The 18,023-nt window shown below is 51.8% G+C and overlaps 2 protein-coding genes across 2 annotated transcripts; one reads left to right on the top strand and one right to left on the bottom strand.

Moving 5' to 3' along the window:
• Positions 1–175: 175 nt before the first annotated feature.
• On the bottom strand, positions 176–2,070 carry LOC100900621 (peptidyl-prolyl cis-trans isomerase E). The gene is given in 7 exon segments (XM_018642195.1): positions 176–411; positions 493–642; positions 751–910; positions 1,023–1,191; positions 1,358–1,508; positions 1,511–1,546; positions 1,718–2,070. Coding segments are annotated over 7 exon segments (927 nt in total). The 5' UTR covers positions 1,806–2,070; the 3' UTR covers positions 176–238.
• A 1,702-nt stretch (positions 2,071–3,772) lies between these two features.
• Ufd4 (ubiquitin fusion-degradation 4-like) lies at positions 3,773–15,640 on the top strand. Its single transcript, XM_018642189.1, is given in 14 exon segments — positions 3,773–3,912; positions 6,752–6,860; positions 7,032–9,166; positions 9,262–10,562; positions 10,917–11,387; positions 11,559–11,782; positions 11,903–12,148; positions 12,250–12,544; positions 12,657–12,789; positions 12,904–13,079; positions 13,198–13,390; positions 13,520–14,451; positions 14,569–14,699; positions 14,819–15,640. Coding segments are annotated over 14 exon segments (6,750 nt in total). The 3' UTR covers positions 15,083–15,640.
• Positions 15,641–18,023: the final 2,383 nt, after the last annotated feature.

Here is an 18,023-nt window from a genome sequence, read left to right on the forward strand (position 1 = left end):
AATTCCGCTTTTGAAAGGGTCCGTACGGCGCGGTGTCCAGTCTTGCCGACGGAGGGCTTTCCCTCTATCGTTTCGGAAAATTCCAGATGCGAGGTTCTTCGTATTCGGAGCGATGGATCCGAGGGAAGAGATGAAAGATGCGAAAATGATGAGCCCGGAGAGCGATGGTCTCACCGTCATGCGCGATCAAGTCCCCATTTTATTATGAAATAATAATTATAATAAAAGATTTCCTGAATTAAACAAGTTCGCCGCAATTAACGATTTGTACAGTCGTCTTCGGTTGACCAGATGTTGTTCCACATGCCTCCATTTTTTTGAGAATTTCCAAACCAGCTGTGACCTGTCCGAAAACGACGTGCTTGTCGTCCAGCCATTCAGTACGAGCAGTCGTCATGAAAAACTGAGATCCTGCAGGGATGAATTGAGTAAGTTTCCCTCTCAGAGCCCAAAAGGAAGCGGAAAGAATCCTTCTGCCGCCCTCAAACCTACCATTGGTGTTCCGCCCAGAGTTCGCCATAGACAATATTCCGGGTCCCGTGTGCTTGAGGACGAAATTCTCGTCATTGAATTTACCGCCGTAAATTGATCGACCGCCGGTACCGTTCTTATTGGTGAAATCTCCGCCTTGACACATAAAACCTATGGATTGAGAGAGGGGCGGTATGAAAAAGGGAAAATGTCAGAGAAGTAAATTTTATGACCTCTTGGGTCTCCCGCCCGGCCCTCCTCGAGCCGCGAGGTACGTACCTGGTATGATACGGTGGAAAATAGAGTTTTTATATCCATATCCTTTCTCATGCGTGCACAAGGCCCGGAAATTCTCCACAGTCTTCGGGACGATATCCTTCCGTAAAGACATTCGGATGCGTCCGGCACTCTGACCGCCGATGGCAATGTCAAAGTACACCTGCAATGATTAGGCGTTTGTATCGATCAAGTGCGTCCCTCCCCCCCAACCTCCGGGTGTTCCTGACATGTTTCGTACTGGTCACAGAAAACTTCTCATCATCGTCGGGTACCTGAACGATTTCCGCGCTCTCTTTCTCCTGGGCGGCAGTTGCCTGTTCAATAGTGACTTCCTTACTGGATCCATTCTCGACGGACGCCGCTGTCTCCTGGCCGGCTTCGGCACTTCTAACGCTGCTACCCGCGTGTTTCGACAGCCACTGATCATCGCTCCAGACCGGTCTGAAAGAAGTCAAAGGTTGACACACATGGACCTGTTCTGGAACCTTTAATAAAGAGTTTCGTTGTCGCTGAAGGAGCCGAGCTGATGGAGCTGCCGATATTTCGCTCAGCGTTACTAGCAATCAAGTGAGAACCGGCCGGAAGCCAATTTTCCTCACACCGATACCTCGAGGAGCCGTCCTTGATCGCCATAGGTTTTGCCAGGTTGACGCGAATTGTTCTTCCGAAGAGTTCTCCGTCGTTCATGTTGTCCATCGCAGCCGCAGCGTCCTCGGCCAGCTCGAACTCGATGAACGCGAAACCTCGATGTTTTTCGGTTCATAGTCCAACGGAATCTGAATACCATTGATGTCACCTGCGATATGGAGAGGATAAATTCCTGAGCATAGGGCTGCTCCCGAGATGGATCTTATTCCGGGATGGATCTTATATGAGTGACATGGAATATGATTCAGACTTTGGTAACGGCAATCGAAACATTTGGCAACAGGGCTCAGGACATCGAATCGAGAGCGCATTAACTTACCAAAAGGGTTGAACGCGGCTCTGAGCACGTTCTCATCAACCTCCTCAGCCAAGCCTCCCACATAGATGAGCTTCTTGTTGTTCGACATGATATACAAATAGATCCAAATATATTCGCGAGCTCAGGACTCTTCCTCTAGGGGGAAATGCCGGCTTGCACTTTCAGTGTCGGGGCGCAATACGTATTTCCGAATCGTAAGGAACTCCGCGCCGATTCCTCGTCAACTCCGTGATGCCCGTCAATCTCACATCAGAGCGATATCATTCGGGAGAGCTCGCTTTGGTCTCACGAAATTTTCATGCTTGGGGCGAGGAAGAAATTTACGGACTTTCGAATTGTTGAACTTTCGAGCGGGGCTCTGGAATGTTTATTTACACACCGAATATGTTCTGCTACGCCGCGGCCTCTCCGCCTCTCCTCTCCACTGATGAGTCCTTGGTCACAGACAGCCGCCAGCGAGCTCGGCAGCTACGCGAATGCGGATTTTGATATATGTAGCCGATACCGCGTCTCTGTAATTTCAGAAACTGGTCGGAAGCGCCTAGTTGAGGCGCTTAGGGATAATAGTCAAAGATGCGGACTCCCTGCATGAGAAATAGAAGATACGAAGTCGGTGAATCGACGAAGTATCCTTAAGGGTGATGTAGCGCGAATACGCGTCGACTCCTTGTTCGTCATTTTTGCGCCTGGATGATTCGCTATCGTCGTAAGGTTGCTATGAACTAATTCGCCAGATATTCGTACGAATATTGTAGTTCGCGTCGAAAACAGATGGCCTGGGAAGAGAAACTCGTCGGAGGACACCAGATTTCCCGTATGAAGCATTGGTCACGCTAAATAAAGGCTTCGGGTTACCCTCTCCGATCTCGCGGTCAAAGTGTCACTCATTCCGCTAAGAGGGGCGAAATTGTTGAACTCTCTCCCTCATTGTTCCCCAGATGATGATACAGATTCCTGCTAGATGACCCAATGCTACACCAGCGACCCACGGTCTCCATCGCAGAAAAGGCTGAGTCGGGCGAAAAATCCCAGAACATCCCCTCCCATGAATTCTCGAAGACTAGGGGGCGAATTTATAAATCATTTATTCTCGATCGCACAATGAGCGCATCGAGGGCGCGCGAGGGGTGTACAGTCTAACGTTCTACCTGCCGAGAATCGGAGTCATCGCCCGGGCTACGCAGACCTCAGAACTGGGAGTGACTGTGGTACAGGACGGTATTCGAGGCTTTCGAGACGCTTCGGAGTCGACCCCCCTCAACCGACTGAATCATGATGTGTCTCTCGAGTCTACGGCCCGTGGAAGCCGTGTGCTGTGGGAGAAGGGGCGATGCAGTACGGCTCGTTTTTGAGATCCAGCGAATCGGACTCATGGAGAGAACGTTTCAATCGAAGCGGCGAAGAGCATATTTCGCCGACCTGCGCGAGGAGGTATCGATGGGGATCCTGGACTTTTGGGTTAATCAATGACGCTGACTGAACTCTCGGGGGGTTTCGGAAGGGAATTATCCGGAAACAGTTGGCCAGCCGGCCGCCGGACAGCCCCACCTCACGACAGCAAAAATCATCGATCCCGTGGCTCCATGAATATTCATTTTATTTGATTCGCTTCCCGCTTATGGCAGCGCAATGAATCGGAACAGGGCTCCGATGGTATACCATTGGATGCGTCTCTCAAACGGGTAGCCTCTTGGCTGCTGAAGAGTTCCTGCCTTTTGATTATATGTAGATCGCCCTGTCTCTCTCCTGTCGGTCTCTCATTCTTGAGGAGAGGCTTTGGAACGGCCGCTTAAAGACCTTCCCGCGGCGAGAGACCTACTGAGAACGGCCATCTTGGATTAACATTGCGTAGTCGGGATCGGACTGAACAGCTGAGTGAAATTATGTGAAAATCGTTTCCGCGAACAGTATTTGAGTGGAGCTCGTCGGCCCAGAGGAAAGCCGTGAGCTCTGCGGTTGTTGCGGAGTTTCGCGTAGTGATATCCTGCGTGTGCGATCGCTCGGTCGCTCGTATTTCTGTCCGAGGGACCTCGGAGGCCCTACCACCGAAAACAAATGGCTGACTCGGACCCTGAAACCCTCCTGGAATGGCTCTCCATGAGTCAAGGGGAGGAGCGCGAAATGCAACTCATCGCACTCGAACAGCTATGCATGTTGCTTCTGATGAGCGATAACGTCGACAGATGCTTCGAAAGGTACGGTAATACAGTGCTTGTTCGAAATAGATCACGGTGCCCATTTCTCAAGGCCTCCATTGAGAAAGTTTTCTTGCAACGATCGACTCGAATGACTTCATCACCCGCGGGAATCGCTAATTTAGGCAGAGATCGCCCCTACCATGAAGAGCAGCTCGGGTAACGACGGATATTCCATTACGAAGCTGCCTCTTGACTAACAGCAGTCAAGTCATGCATGGCCGAGAAAAAGAATAACCTATTCAATGACGGACTTTGCTCCGCGTTGCATCAGATCTCGATGAATGTCTAGGGAAGAATTTGCCGGGGCGAATTCGATCCGCGTTATTGTCCGTGCCCGACGGACCCTCCTTTTCGCCGAAATTAGAAACCAACATCGATTTGGAACGAGAATTTCTTCGAGCGTGAAATACGACTGGCTATGCTTCGTGACGAGTGGCGGTCGGAAGAAGACCTCGTCGTGACATTTCTCGTCTCCGATGTCGGAGGAAACAGCTCCATTTCCTCCATGGGAGAGATTTCTAGATGTTGTCTCCGAACCCGTACGACTACAACCCGATGAATAAGTCAATTTCAGCGGTCAATTGCTCACGATCCACGATCAGCCGGGTCTTCGAAACGAAGTCCACCTGTGCCCCTCTGACGAAGCGCATCTCGATAGAATGTGCCCTTTGTCCGTAAAATGAAACAATAGCAAGAATATCCAGACATCGGATGTCCTGGCCCCAGGGATAACCTCCTACGGTATTCCTTGATGAGGTTTTGTTCTGTTCTGTAGTGTAGAGCCGCAAAAACGGTGGATGACTGGGTCTCCCCGGTGGTCGTCTTATTTGTTTGATCTTTTTTCTGATTCCGTGTTCTAAAGTGAGCCTCGAACGTAGAATGACACCTCGGCCTGCGCGTTAGGTTGTCGGTGACGTCCGGTCGTTTGACGTTCACGATGAGAGGAAATTTCCCCTGAGACCAAGCCTAAAGAACAAACTTTGACTCCACACAGGCTATCTGATGTCACTAGCCCTAGCATTTGCGGAAGCCGGACGATGACTGATACCTCCGGTTGGTTCAAAATCGTCACTGATAAGAAGTGACGAGACCATATCGAGGTCTCCTAGTGTTGGAGATTCACTCTACGCGACGAGGCGTCGGACGCGCACTGCGATTGGTTCGCGCTCGAGATCCACGCCGCAAGTCCCGTGAGAATCGTCTAGGGGTCGCCAGTATCCATATGATTCCAGTATCCAGATATCACACGATTCGATCCTATTTCGACGGCCAAAGTTTCACCCAGAAGGGAACGCATCCTTCTTTCTTGTAACTCGCAAGACGTTTGTGGAAGTTACCGAGCGAGTCCTACTAAGCTGAGGTTACAATGTTGTCGAAGGCTTGAATCATATGAATTGGACTGGCTGCATCTTTTTCCGCGTTGACGACGATTTCCAAATCACGCGGATTTGGTCAGACGCGCAACGTTGCGTTTCGCTGCCTCGAGCAGTGTAGCTCAACGACGGATGAATCTTCGTTCTTCCGCCGTAGTCTACTCCCTCTTGCCGTGAATGTCGCCGCGATTCCTCCGTCTGCGGCGTCGTCGCCCAGAGCTCAAGGATGACGAATTCGTTGCCACATGCTGCGGGGTTGACGGAGATCCTGATCCTGAGTGAGCCTCCTCATCGAGCTGCCTATCGATTGGTTCGTCGATCGCTCTCATTCAGACGCTAGTCCATTTCGCTAATCAATAGGTGTGCGATGAACCGTGCTACAGAAAATGTATGAAGAGCCGTCGACGTTGCCAACGCGGGACGCCCACGCTTATCAGTAATCAGGACACACGACGCGATATAGCTGTTCACTCAAATCAGAACACTCCCCATGTATTCTCAATCCCGAGACGGGATGCGGTTTCCTATCTACGCCTTGAGGCATATCTACCGATGACGTCATGGGCTCGAATTCCGGAATTTCACAGAATTTTCTCGAAGCGGTCCCACGACTGTTCTGGAAGTTTCGAGTCGGTGTCTGGTGTTCTCGCTAAAGATGGGTTCGCCCTCAATCTTGAAATGGGTTCGAAGCCCTGATTCCCGAAGTGAGAAAAAGGTGACGAAACTGCGCGGCTTCTCGCGATGGTGACAGTAGTCTTGTTTCGTTCCGATCGGCACCGCCGCGCCGTCCCGTTGCCGAGAAAATGTTTATTTGTAGTTTTGTGGAGCAGTCGATTTTTACACAATGGACTTCTTGTCGTTTGACCGCCTTAACAGCAGTTGGACTGACGCTTTTGTTACAGTGCAAGCGCTTCAAGCACAGAGCCAATTGATGACGATAGGCGACATCTGTGAGGGGTGACTGCTCGCTCTCGTTGCTACCCAATACGCGTTGTTAGTGCGACTTATCGCGTTGGTACTTGATTGTCCCATCGCGAACAGTCGCGGCTGCTCATTCGCAAACAATTGGATAAACTTTCGTAGCTCCCTATGATAGTGGATACGTGCGGAGTCAGAGTTGGTCAGCTTGAAACGAGCCCACGGGAACCCCCGATCGGGGAAGTCTGGAAGAAAAGAGAATCCGTTGGTTTCTTCATGACTCATTACATCCGAAAGAGCTGGAGTCTTAGCCCTCCAGACGAGCTCGTATGTTCAATGATTTATGGTTGCCAATTGGTGCCGCAAGTCAATATCCTCTAGCAGTGAATTCTTCGAAGTAGTAGACTTAGTTTCCTGGGAACAGATCCTCGGGATGCTCCGCGCGGGAGTCACTGGCCGCCCGAACGACTCTGAAAGTCAGACGGGAGGCTTTCTGAATCGTTTCCACTTTGCTGATCGATAACTTTTGTCTATCTTCCTTCCAGCTGCCCCCCTCGAACTTTTCTACCAGCCTTATGTCGAATGTTCCTCGACGAGCAGGCGCCGGACAACGTGTTGGAGGTCACTGCGAGAGCTCTCACCTATTTTCTCGAGGTCAGTATCTACATTCGATTCCGCTGCAGGACGTATCGATCCGGAGAATTATGGTTGTCATTTAATGAACGATCCACTCTCGTCCTGATAGGGGATCCGTGGAGGATCCCCGGGATGTGACGGGGAAGATTCTTTGATTTCCTCTTACGCGGCGATCATTCTCCCCATCAGGTATCGGCTGAATGTACCAGGCGCATAGCGGCCGTGGACGGAGCCATCAAGGCGATCTGCTCGAAGTTGGTCAGCACAGATGTCAAAAATTCCAGAACATCCAAAGATCTTTCGGAACAATGCGTCAAAGTGTTGGAACACCTCTGCTCGCGAGAAGCCTCAGCCGTTTTCGAAGCCGGCGCTCTCGAATGTGTTCTACAATTCATTAAGGAAAACGGGTCCTTCGTCCATCGGGACACGTTGCTGAGCGGCATGTCTGTGGTCAGCCGGCTTTGCGCCAAAGTTGAGCCTGCCGACAATTCGAACCTCGCCGCCTGCGTCGAGAGCCTGAGCGCCCTTCTCGAGCACGACGACTCCTTCGTCAGTGACGAAGCCCTTCGTTGTTTCGCCTCGTTGGCTGATCGCTTCGCTCGACGAACCATCGACCCCGCGCCACTGGCCGAGAAGAACCTCATTGACCAACTGTTGACGAAAATGATCGCCGTTTCGAAGCAATCGCAGCCTGTCTCGATGGCCACCATCATATCGCTCCTATCGACGCTATGTAGGGGCTCCCCATCTGTCGCCCACGATTTGTTGAGGTCCCGACTACCCGAGGCGTTGGAAGCCGCCCTGAAATGCCCCGACGACCGGAGCGTTCTCGACGCGATGCGGCTCGTTGATCTTCTCTTGGTTCTGATTTTCGAGGGTCGCGTTGCCTTGCCGAAAGCAACCGGCTGCACTCAGAGTGCCGCGTCGAGAGGCTCCTGCACGGAAAGAACGCACAGACAATTGATCGACTGCATCCGATCGAAAGACACCGATGCTCTCATCGAAGCGATAGAGAACGGTTCCGTCGACGTCAACTTCATGGACGACGTAGGTCAGACGTTATTGAACTGGGCGTCGGCATTCGGAACCCAAGAAATGGTCGAGTTTCTCTGCGAGAGAGGCGGAGACGTGAACAAGGGACAGCGGTCCTCATCGTTACACTACGCCGCTTGCTTCGGTCGGCCCGAGATCGCCAAAGTGCTGTTGAGACATGGTGCTAATCCGGACTTACGGGATGAAGACGGAAAGACCCCCCTAGACAAAGCTCGAGAACGTAACGACCAAGGACACCGAGAGGTGTCGGCCATTCTGCAATCTCCCGGTGAATACATGTGCACGAACATGGGTGTCAATTCAGCGCTGGATAGTCTCGAGACGCCCGGACAGGACGAACCCCAAGAACCTCAAGGAGACTTGGCTGTTGCGCCGGTTTTCCTCAAAGCTTTGATACCGGTTCTTTGTCAGATCGAGCAGCATTCTCTTGTCAAATCCGTTCAGCGATCGGCGCTGAATCTATTGCGCAAGATGCTTCACTATATCGACTCGGCCCTCTTCACCGAAATGTCGTCAACTGATCTGGCGCCGATGCTCGCCGGCGTCATATCACAGGTCATCGACGCCGAAGAAGAAGATCAGGACACATTGCTCATCGCACTACAGATGGTCAAGGACATTCTTAGCAAGTCCCGAGGCACCTATATAGAGTATTTTTCACGTTTAGGTGTTATTTCAAAAATCGAGATTTTATCACTAAGTGCACAACATCCCGAGGCCGAATGCTCGATGCAGGACAACATCGATAGCTCGTCGAACGAATCGACCGATGCGACGGAAGTAGTGGCGGGGAAAATCTATCATTGGAAAGACTGGAGCATAGTCCGCGGCCGCGACTGTCTCTATCTGTGGAACGACTCCGCCGCTCTGGAACTCTCGAACGGTTCGAACGGCTGGTTCAGGTTCATTCTCGATAACAAACTACAAACAATGTACTCGAGTGGATCGCCCGAAGGGGGCGCGGACTCTTCGGAGAATCGCGGAGAATTCGTCGACAAGCTCCAGCGGGCTCGGAGCCAGTGCAAACTCAACCTACCGTCGCAGAGCATCCTCACCCACCCAAAAACGTCGAAGACTAAGCTTGTCGTTGGGAATTGGTCGCTGTCGAGCCGATCGAGTCAGGAGCTCGTCATTCACAATTCGGATGGTCAGCAACAAGCCACCGTACTTAAAGAAGATCTGCCCGGTTTCATTTTCGAATCGAATCGCGGCACCAAGCACACCTTCACGGCTGAGACTCTCTTAGGTGAGTTTTGATCCGCTTCCGCTTGGCAGCAGAGATTCTCAGCCGAATGCTCGGGACGGTCTGATATCGCTAATGGGGTGCAGTTGTAATTTCAGGATCCGATTTCGGCTGTGCCTCAAGGGTCGGAGGCAAATCGAAACGTCTTCAAACGAAACTGGAAGCCGTCAAACAAAAGGTTCACATGCTCGCCAAAGAAATCTGCGAAAAATTCCAATCGTGCGCCGAGAGCAAACCCCGCCCCGTGGTGCTGGAGCTCAAAGCCATGGTCGACGAGATGCGTCAGATGGAGAACGTCGAGGCTTCACTGAGAAAACTCAACCGGCTCCTGCTCAACGAGAAGGAGCTTGACGTGGCACAGCAAATATCTGCATTCGAGCTGCATAGCTCGGGTCTCGTTGCCGCTCTTCTTCAGGTTTGCCGAAGCGACCTCCACGCCTCGCATGTGAGCAAGCTGCTGGACAACGACGCAATCGAATTGTTAGCAATTAAACTAGTGGGAGTTCTCGAGTCGATCGAGAAGTTGGCCGTTTTTCACTACGACACACCATCGCACGGACTGCAAGTATTGAGCCGTCGTCTGCGTATGCGTTTGAGCAAGGATCCCAATGAGACCGCATTAATCGATAGGTCAGGACGGGCCATCAAGATGGAACCATTAACCACGGTTGGCCAACTGAACAAGTATCTCACCCGTATGGTGGCGAAGCAATGGTATGACTACGACCGGAACTCGTTCAATTTCGTTAAGCAGTTGGCGGCGATCAAGAAAAACCCGATCTCGCTCAAGTACTCCGGCGTCGATTTCGATACGAACGGTCTGTTTTATTGGATGGGTACCAACGGAGGACTTCCGGGACTTGATTGGGTGAATCCTGCTCAAGTGAACCTTGTTGTCGTATCTTGTTCGGAAGGACGCAACCTGCCGTACGGGCACCTCGAAGATATTCTCAGCCGAGAATCATCGGCGCTTAATTGTCATACCAATGACGACCGTAGAGCGTGGTTCTCTATTGATTTGGGCGTTTGGATTGTTCCGACTCACTATACCCTTCGCCATGCACGAGGTTATGGTCGTTCGGCGCTTCGCAATTGGGTCCTTCAGGGCTCGAGAGATGCTTTAAATTGGACTACGCTCTACACACACCAAGACGATTGTTCTCTCAACGAACCCGGTTCGACAGCGACGTGGAAGCTACCTGAAGTACAACAAAACCTCGAACCCGGTCAGCCCCGCGGATGGAGGTATCTGAAAATTCAGCAGAACGGCAAGAACGCATCGGGCCAGACCCACTACCTCTCTCTGTCCGGGATGGAAGTCTACGGAGCCTTATGGGGGGTTTGCGACGATTTGGGAAGAGCGGCTCGCGAGTACGATCAGGAGATGCGAAGACAAAGACGGGCTGTCAGGCAGCAACTCAAAGGTGAGTGAATTCAATCTCGATCCCGCTGATGAGAGCCTTCGCAACAGGCGCGCAACCGATCCATCTCGAGAATTCCGTGAGACTCAAGTGGTTCTCCCCCGCTCAGAGCCCCGACGTTCTCGGAGACTAGGAGGCTGAATTCTGACGGACTTCTAGTCCGTCGATCCACATTAAAGACAAAAAAAAGATTCCTTCCATTTGTGAGAGAAAAGTGCAATTACCCTCGTCCTGTCCTCCGTGGTTGCGCTCCTGCCGATCGTACTATTTCCCTCTCCCGAGAGGTCTCCCTCGAGGAGGCGCCTGAATTCCCCACGAGTGCTCATCTTTATGGTAACTTAGATTTTGATCATTTAGCTATGGTTCCTGGCGCCCGCGTGATGCGCGGTCCTGATTGGAAATGGAGGGATCAAGATGGTGGTTTGCCAGGAGCGGGAACCGTAACTGGAGATGTGCACAACGGCTGGATAGACGTCGCCTGGGATCACGGCGGATCGAATTCCTATCGAATGGGAGCAGAAGGCAAATATGATCTCAAACTGGCCACAGTGACGGTTGGCAACATTGACGCTCCTCCGGTTTCTCCCGCTGCGGTGGCGATGGCTGCGTTCAAGGCCAAGGTTCGCGGAGTCACGGTCGACTCGCTGAAGAGCCGGCGTTCGAAAACTGTCAGCAGCAGTTCACAGCAGAGTGCGGTCAATTCAACAAACGCATCGACATCGATGAGCGTCTCTGTTCCCAATCTGTCCACTCAACAGCCCAACAAACTCTCAACGAACAACTCATCGACTATAAGTAGCGGGCTCGCCTGTTCTGCAGAGTCTCAAAGTGAGTCGCGAGTCATTAGTCTGGTGCTCCGAGTTTCCCGGATACGGCGCATCATCGATCGAGAAGGAGCAGTCCATTGGTCTTCGCTCCGAAAATCAGCTCGAGGTTTCCCTGACGAAAAAAAAAGGGTCTCTCAACTCCAATCTACAGGAATCTCTCTTTCAATTTCAGGCTCAGTCTCGTCGACTGCCTCCTGCTCCGCCACGAGTGGTGCGCCGCAAAGGGAATCGAGGAATCGACTCAAGAGCGCCACAGCTGACGGAAGTCGAATCTCTCTCGGAGGCAGCGGAGGTGGAGGAAGTCATGTGTCGTCGCTCGTGAGACTTGCTCTCTCATCATCGAATTTCCCGGAAGTCCTCGCGGATATTCTAGGAAGCATGCCACTCGTCAGTGAGGTACATAACGTATACCTAGAAAATAAACGAATACGGAAATCATTTGTTCCCCGGTTAAATCAAAAGGAACATCCTGCCGCTTGCCCCGAAGTAGTTTTCTGATCGCTCCTCTATTCGCAGAGCAACGATGCCTCAACAGCCTCTGGTCTCCTGTCCACGGCCCAGTCGTACCCCTCTCTTACGAACGAAGCCATAACGGCCGCTGCGATTAGCCAGTCGGAGCTCTCGTCAGATTCGGATCAAGATCTCGTCGACTTGGCCACCGGCGGCATGTCGGGAGTTAGAGCTCTCGAAGTCATGATCGATGCTGACGAAGACAGCAAGCAGAGCGATCTCGATAACGACGATGATTACGAAGATGTCATGGTTCGTTTTGTACGATTCTCACCCTCGTTCCTCACGGTAGACGCAGATGAGATCAACATTTCGGTGGGATGAATGGAAAATGAACGCATTCATTCTTACAGCTTCTCCAAGAAGAAGATGTCTTCGAGGTTCGCAATTCGCATCATCCGGGACTATCGAAACGCGACGCCTGGGACGACGAGTTCATCCTCAAGAGGCAGTTCTCGGCTCTGATCCCAGCATTCGATCCCCGCCCCGGACGTACGAATGTCAACCAGACTTCGGACATTGAGGTACCACCTCCCGACGAGAATTGCGATCCGGCCTCATCGAGCCAACTGATCGTGAGCGATGGTCTCGTGGAAGTGCATCAACCACCAAAGATTCACCTCACATTGAAGGGTCCAAATCTACACGGTAATTTATTATCGCGATATGATGTGGCGATCCGACTAAGCGGAATCCGACGGAATATTTCATGGCCCGAAAACCGACGTGACGCTGAAGTTCTGTCTTCAATTCATGACAGGTATCCAAGATGTCCTCGTAGAATTGAACGATCCCTCTTGGACGATGTTCCGAGCCGTGCAACATCTGATGCAGAAATGCGATCTTCCTACTCAAGTCGACAAATTGAAGCGCATTTGGGAGCCGACCTATACGTGAGTTCCCCGTGGGGCAGCTTCGTCTTTGATCAGGGATTTCTCTCCCGCGGGAGCTTGACGGGAGCCTCTGCAACGACTCGGACCGTCATACATATCTTCCTTTCATTCCAGAATTGTATACCGTAGTGGAGAAACGAATGGGGATGAATGTAGAAGTGACTGTGAGTCTGTGATAATGAGTAGCGTAGGAACATCGCGCAGACGGCGCAGCAGCTGTGACCTGGAGCCCCTCGTGGGCCAAGTTGTTCAGCTGCTCAAGGCGTTGGCTCGCCAATACGATTTGACAGGTGAGCGTCCCTCAAGCAATCGATGGAACTTTTCGGGATCTCATCATCTTGGATTCTTCCTGGAGGCCCAGAGTATAATCTCTCATTGAATTTTCGGTCGACTAAAATTTCGCCTCATTTCTCCTCACAGGTGAGCTGTGCACCTCACCGAAGTTGTCGCACAAACTGTTGCAGCAAATGCAGTGCCCTCTGGTGATGAGTGCGGGTGCAGCGCCCCAATGGTGCGAAGCCTTGGTGTACAAATGCCCGATGCTGTTTCCTTTCGAAACGCGACACACCTTCTTCCGATCAACCGCTTTCGGGACATCGAGGTAAGAGCTTCGTCCACGTTGTAAGGGCCGAAAAAACAAGTGCCTTCCCGTATGTCTTCGCCGACGGTTCGGCTCGACTCGAGGAGAACTTGCGACCGGATCCACTGAGAGGACTCGTGAACCTTCCAGAGCCATCGTGTGGATTCAAAATCAAAGGGAGCAAAGATCGACGGTGCCTACAACGGCGGGCGTAAGAAGACCTGGAGACGATGACTTCATGGTTGGGAGATTGAAACATGAGCGAGTCCGTGTCGCTCGCGGCGAACGTATCCTTCAATGGGCGATGCAAGTCATGAACTTCCACGCCGAAAGGAAGGCGCTCCTGGAAATCGAGTTCCAGAACGAGGAAGGCACCGGCCTCGGGCCATCTCTCGAATTCTACTCGCTCGTGGCGGCCGAGCTTCAGGCTTCGAAACTCGCCATTTGGTGGGCCGATGAAGAAGAAGATAACTCGTACTACATCAGACCTTTGGCTGGGCTGTTCCCGGCCCCCTTGGATCAGAAATCGGCTGCGTGCGACCACGCGTGCCGCTATTTTGAATTCATCGGCATTTTCCTTGCCAAAGCTCTACAAGACAGTCGTCTTGTCGATTTGCCACTATCATCCTCTCTGCTTAAACTGCTCACGTGCGGTGCCAAGACCCGCAACTCTCAGGGCAAGCGGATACTCGACCTCAAATCAGACCTCTCCGCCATCAGCTCGTTCATGGCCTTCACAATGGAACAGCTTCAAGCCGTCGCTGAAGCAAAGAGCCGCATCGTTTACGATCCATTATACTCGGATCCCGTCGTCCGACGCGAGAAGCTCGAGCAACTCACGCTCGATGACAAAGTGACTCGAGTCGAAGACTTGACACTCACTTTCCAGTTTCTACCGCCCTCGAAAGCGTTCGAACCCGTCGAGCTCCGTGAGAACGGTGCGCAGATCGACGTGACTGTTGACAATGTGGATGAATATGTCAGTGCTGCGATCGATTTCGTGCTTTCCGAAGGAATCCAACGTCAAATGGAAGCTTTGCGTCGAGGCTTCAATCGAGTGTTCCCCATCAATAAATTATCAGGTTCGTACGAGGTTCAAGAGACTGGCACAGAGGAACGGATTCCCTGAGTATTCCGCCAGAGTATTGCTCAGCACCCAAATTCACTGATTGTACCTAATTCCTTCCTTTGAATCGCAGCTTTCAGCGGAACCGAACTACGATTACTCTTGTGTGGCGAACAATGTCCCCAGTGGACGCGTGAGGACCTCCTCACGTGCACGTTGCCCAAATTAGGTTTCACCAAAAATTCACCCGGGTTCCTGAAATTGGTACGTGGATTACAGCGACTCAAAATACGGGGGAAGATAGAGATATCATCCTGGGCCTCCTGCCTACTCCGCGAGAGTTCGGAGATTCATGTTCGGTAAAGAAATTCGACCTTCCGCAGGTGAATGTTCTCGTGGAGCTGAGTCCGCAAGAACGGAAGGACTTCCTTCAATTTGTCACCGGTTGCTCTTCACTCCCGCCCGGCGGTTTGGCAAATCTGCAGCCTCGTCTCACCATAGTCAAGAAAGTTGACGCAGGAGATGGCTCGTATCCTTCTGTGAATACTTGTGCGCATTACCTGAAACTCCCGGATTATTCTTCCGAGAAGATATTGCGAGACAGGCTGCTGGCCGCTACCCAGGAGAAGGGATTCCACCTAAATTAAGGAAACAGCGAAGGCCTAGCTCATCCGTAGTCTGACGGATGGGCTTTCTGGGGACGGCAGATGAAATATGGTTTTTAGGCAAACGGCTGTCGTGAAGATGGTCTTCAATAATGTGCATTTTGTGTACTTCTCCCTGTGTTTCAATAGGAGTCAAAGTTCGAGGAGATGGTGAAGCAATGCGAGGTTTCTGTTCTTTCACGCTTTATTAGTCATCAAATCTACCAATTAAGACAAGAGAACGAGAATCGAATCTAGGAAATGGCATTGCCCGTTTAAGCAGATGGCAGGTGTTTATGAACGATGAGTAAGATTATAGACTATTTGAATGGTGGAGATTTCGTTTTTGTTATTCGGAGAGTGTCGGGCCGTCAAATTGAAGAAGTGAAATATATGAGGGAGGCCACCCGAAACTGCTAGAGTGATAGACTCACCTTGTCGACATCTTATAGGGAAATATATACCTTTCTTTATGTATACCTAGACCAATGAAGGGAAAAAGGAGTAAGGCGGTGGGAGCTGAGTTAAGTAACGACGATCTATAAATGATGTTTACTTCGTGCAAGCTAGCGCGTTCTTATTGCAGTATCGATATCCTCCTTCCTCAACCCAGTGAGTGGCATAAAATCTCTTTTGTTCTCATCGATTTGCATGTATCTGCAGCGGACGACTCCAGGAGAATAATTGTGAGGGTGGAGGTGGCTCTCTGAGGCTTACATTGAGACTTCTGGCACGATGTGCTCCCCTGTGACGGAGGTTTGCTGAGCGGAACGGCGATCAGCAAACATCATGTGGGAGGCTGGCGCTGGCGGGCCTCTCAAGAATCAGCCAAATATTTTTTCCGGGGGCGCGACACCCAGCGCATCCCCTGTCACGCCCCAAGGATTGGAGAGAGTGTCGGAAATCCTTCGAGTGATCCTCAGGTTCCTCGGGGAAGAGAAAAGTCGGCGGTCGGTCAACTCCGCATACCAGCAGCGGACCGCTCGTCAGATCTCGCTTTCCTCTATACTTCATATCGAACGATGGAACGATCGCTCCGTTGAGAGAGCGGCGGTCAGCGAGCTCTTGCTGGAATAGCCGAGCCGAGAATTGTGAGAACCCGGCTACGTCACTAGGATGCCGGCACCGTCGGCCACACTCCGTTGGCGTCGCGTGATCGCGTTCCCCCCAGGACCTGCTTTTGATTGTTTTGTGAGGATGTCCGACCGTTTGTCTCGACGACATTCTTTCGAGGAAGGAGGTCCTGCGATCACTCGGCTGTCCTCGATGCATGCTTCAAGATCATTGTGTGTCTGATTTGGTTCAGGCTCTGAGCTTTGTCGAGCTCGCGTGCAGTCTGGAACCAATGAGCGAGAACTACCGACTTAATCGGTTCGGTTTCCGAGAGCCTGGCGAAACACTCCTCCTCGGGGAAAAGCCTCGACTGCTTTCGGGATCATTGCGGACTCGGTCACCCTTGAGATACCCTAGTTGCTTGGGCACATCTTCGATTCCGGAAGGAAAAACAGGGACGCCCATGAGCGGCAGTACGAGACGCGAAATGATTGAGCTTCCTCGGAGAGATGGTTCTTAAGTCGTGGATGCTGCGAAACTCTTGGTGAGTTTTCTCGCAAGAAAGTCTCAAGAAAGAGTGTCTTCGACAAAAGACTGGCTGTCCACATACGGTGGGCAGCTGGCAGATGTTCTCTTCGAGCGCGAGCGACCCACGATTCTGCTCTTGCGGAAGAGACTTGATTGTCCCCTACGTGGCTGATGGAGATTGCGCGCGTGGAAGTTTCGGCGATCTCATCTGTGGCTGTGCTTTCTAAAAACCGGTTGGATGAGCTTTGAAAAATATATTTATTCGAAGATTAAAGGGGGGAATAAACAAGCTATCAGATTCAGAGCAATGGCACCACAGGGTCGACTTCTCGTAGGGCGAGCCTGGAATGAGCCGGCTCAGACTGAATGACATGCGACGCTCGTTTGAGCCTAGGTTGAGGTTTTGTCTGTGACCCGAACCTCTCGAAAAGTCCCCGTGTCCGTAGCATTACTTCAGCGAATTTCCTCGCAATGGATGTCCCAATGTCTCCCGCGACTTTCCGGAGGACCTTGGGAGCGGCGATCAGCCTCGTTCTCGAAGCGCCCTTGAGCACGAAATATTCAGAAATTGAACCTCTGGACCTCTTCGAGCGCCTGGATCGGGATCGACGTGATTTGCGCTTAGTGGTACGAGACGCCCAGATGCTCCGTCGATGATCTCGTTCGTGAAATCTCACAATGAGCGCGGCTGGATTGGTGAACGGGCAGAATCTGCAGCCGAAGACGATGTCATCACTGGCATGCAGAAGTGGTATCAGACGGGATGCCGTCTTCGCTGTGATTCGAATTGCTAGTCCAGACATCTTCAGGTGGATCCTTGCTCAGCTTCTTCAGCTCGGGATGGAAGACTCACTGTTGACCTAAGTCTGATAATCAGCGCTTATATAGCTCGCTCGAAGTCTCGAAGCCCTCCACTGAACCCTCACCCACATCTGGCTTGGAATGCGGCCGCGGCACAGGTGGACCGGTGAGAGGATAATCATTATAATCTCGACTAACTGCATCGGGGGTCGAGATGGTGGGTCTCTGCGGGAAGGGGGAGTTCTTCATCACGGTGAACCATCCGAAGCGCCGAGCGATTCGAAATCGGTATTCCATTGGTCGATGGGGTGTATTTCGCAGAGTCACCCTCCGCTTAGAATGGAAATCGAAATCGAGACTGCTTAGCGATACGTTGGAAATTGCTATGCAGAAATCGCGGCCGGGTTCATGCCACTCGGGTGTAAGATTCGGAAATTCGCCCTGATTGAACCTCCAGAGTTTAGAAGTTCCCGTTCCTCACTCATACATCCGGAGTGTTTCAACTTCGGAGTAGACTTTGTCTGCACGAACAAGCAGAAGCCGGGACGGGCAGAGAATCCTT

The sequence above is a fragment of the Galendromus occidentalis genome, unplaced genomic scaffold (assembly GCF_000255335.2).
Source record: "Galendromus occidentalis unplaced genomic scaffold, Mocc_1.1 scf7180000076574, whole genome shotgun sequence".
Taxonomy (NCBI): Eukaryota; Metazoa; Arthropoda; class Arachnida; order Mesostigmata; family Phytoseiidae; genus Galendromus; species Galendromus occidentalis.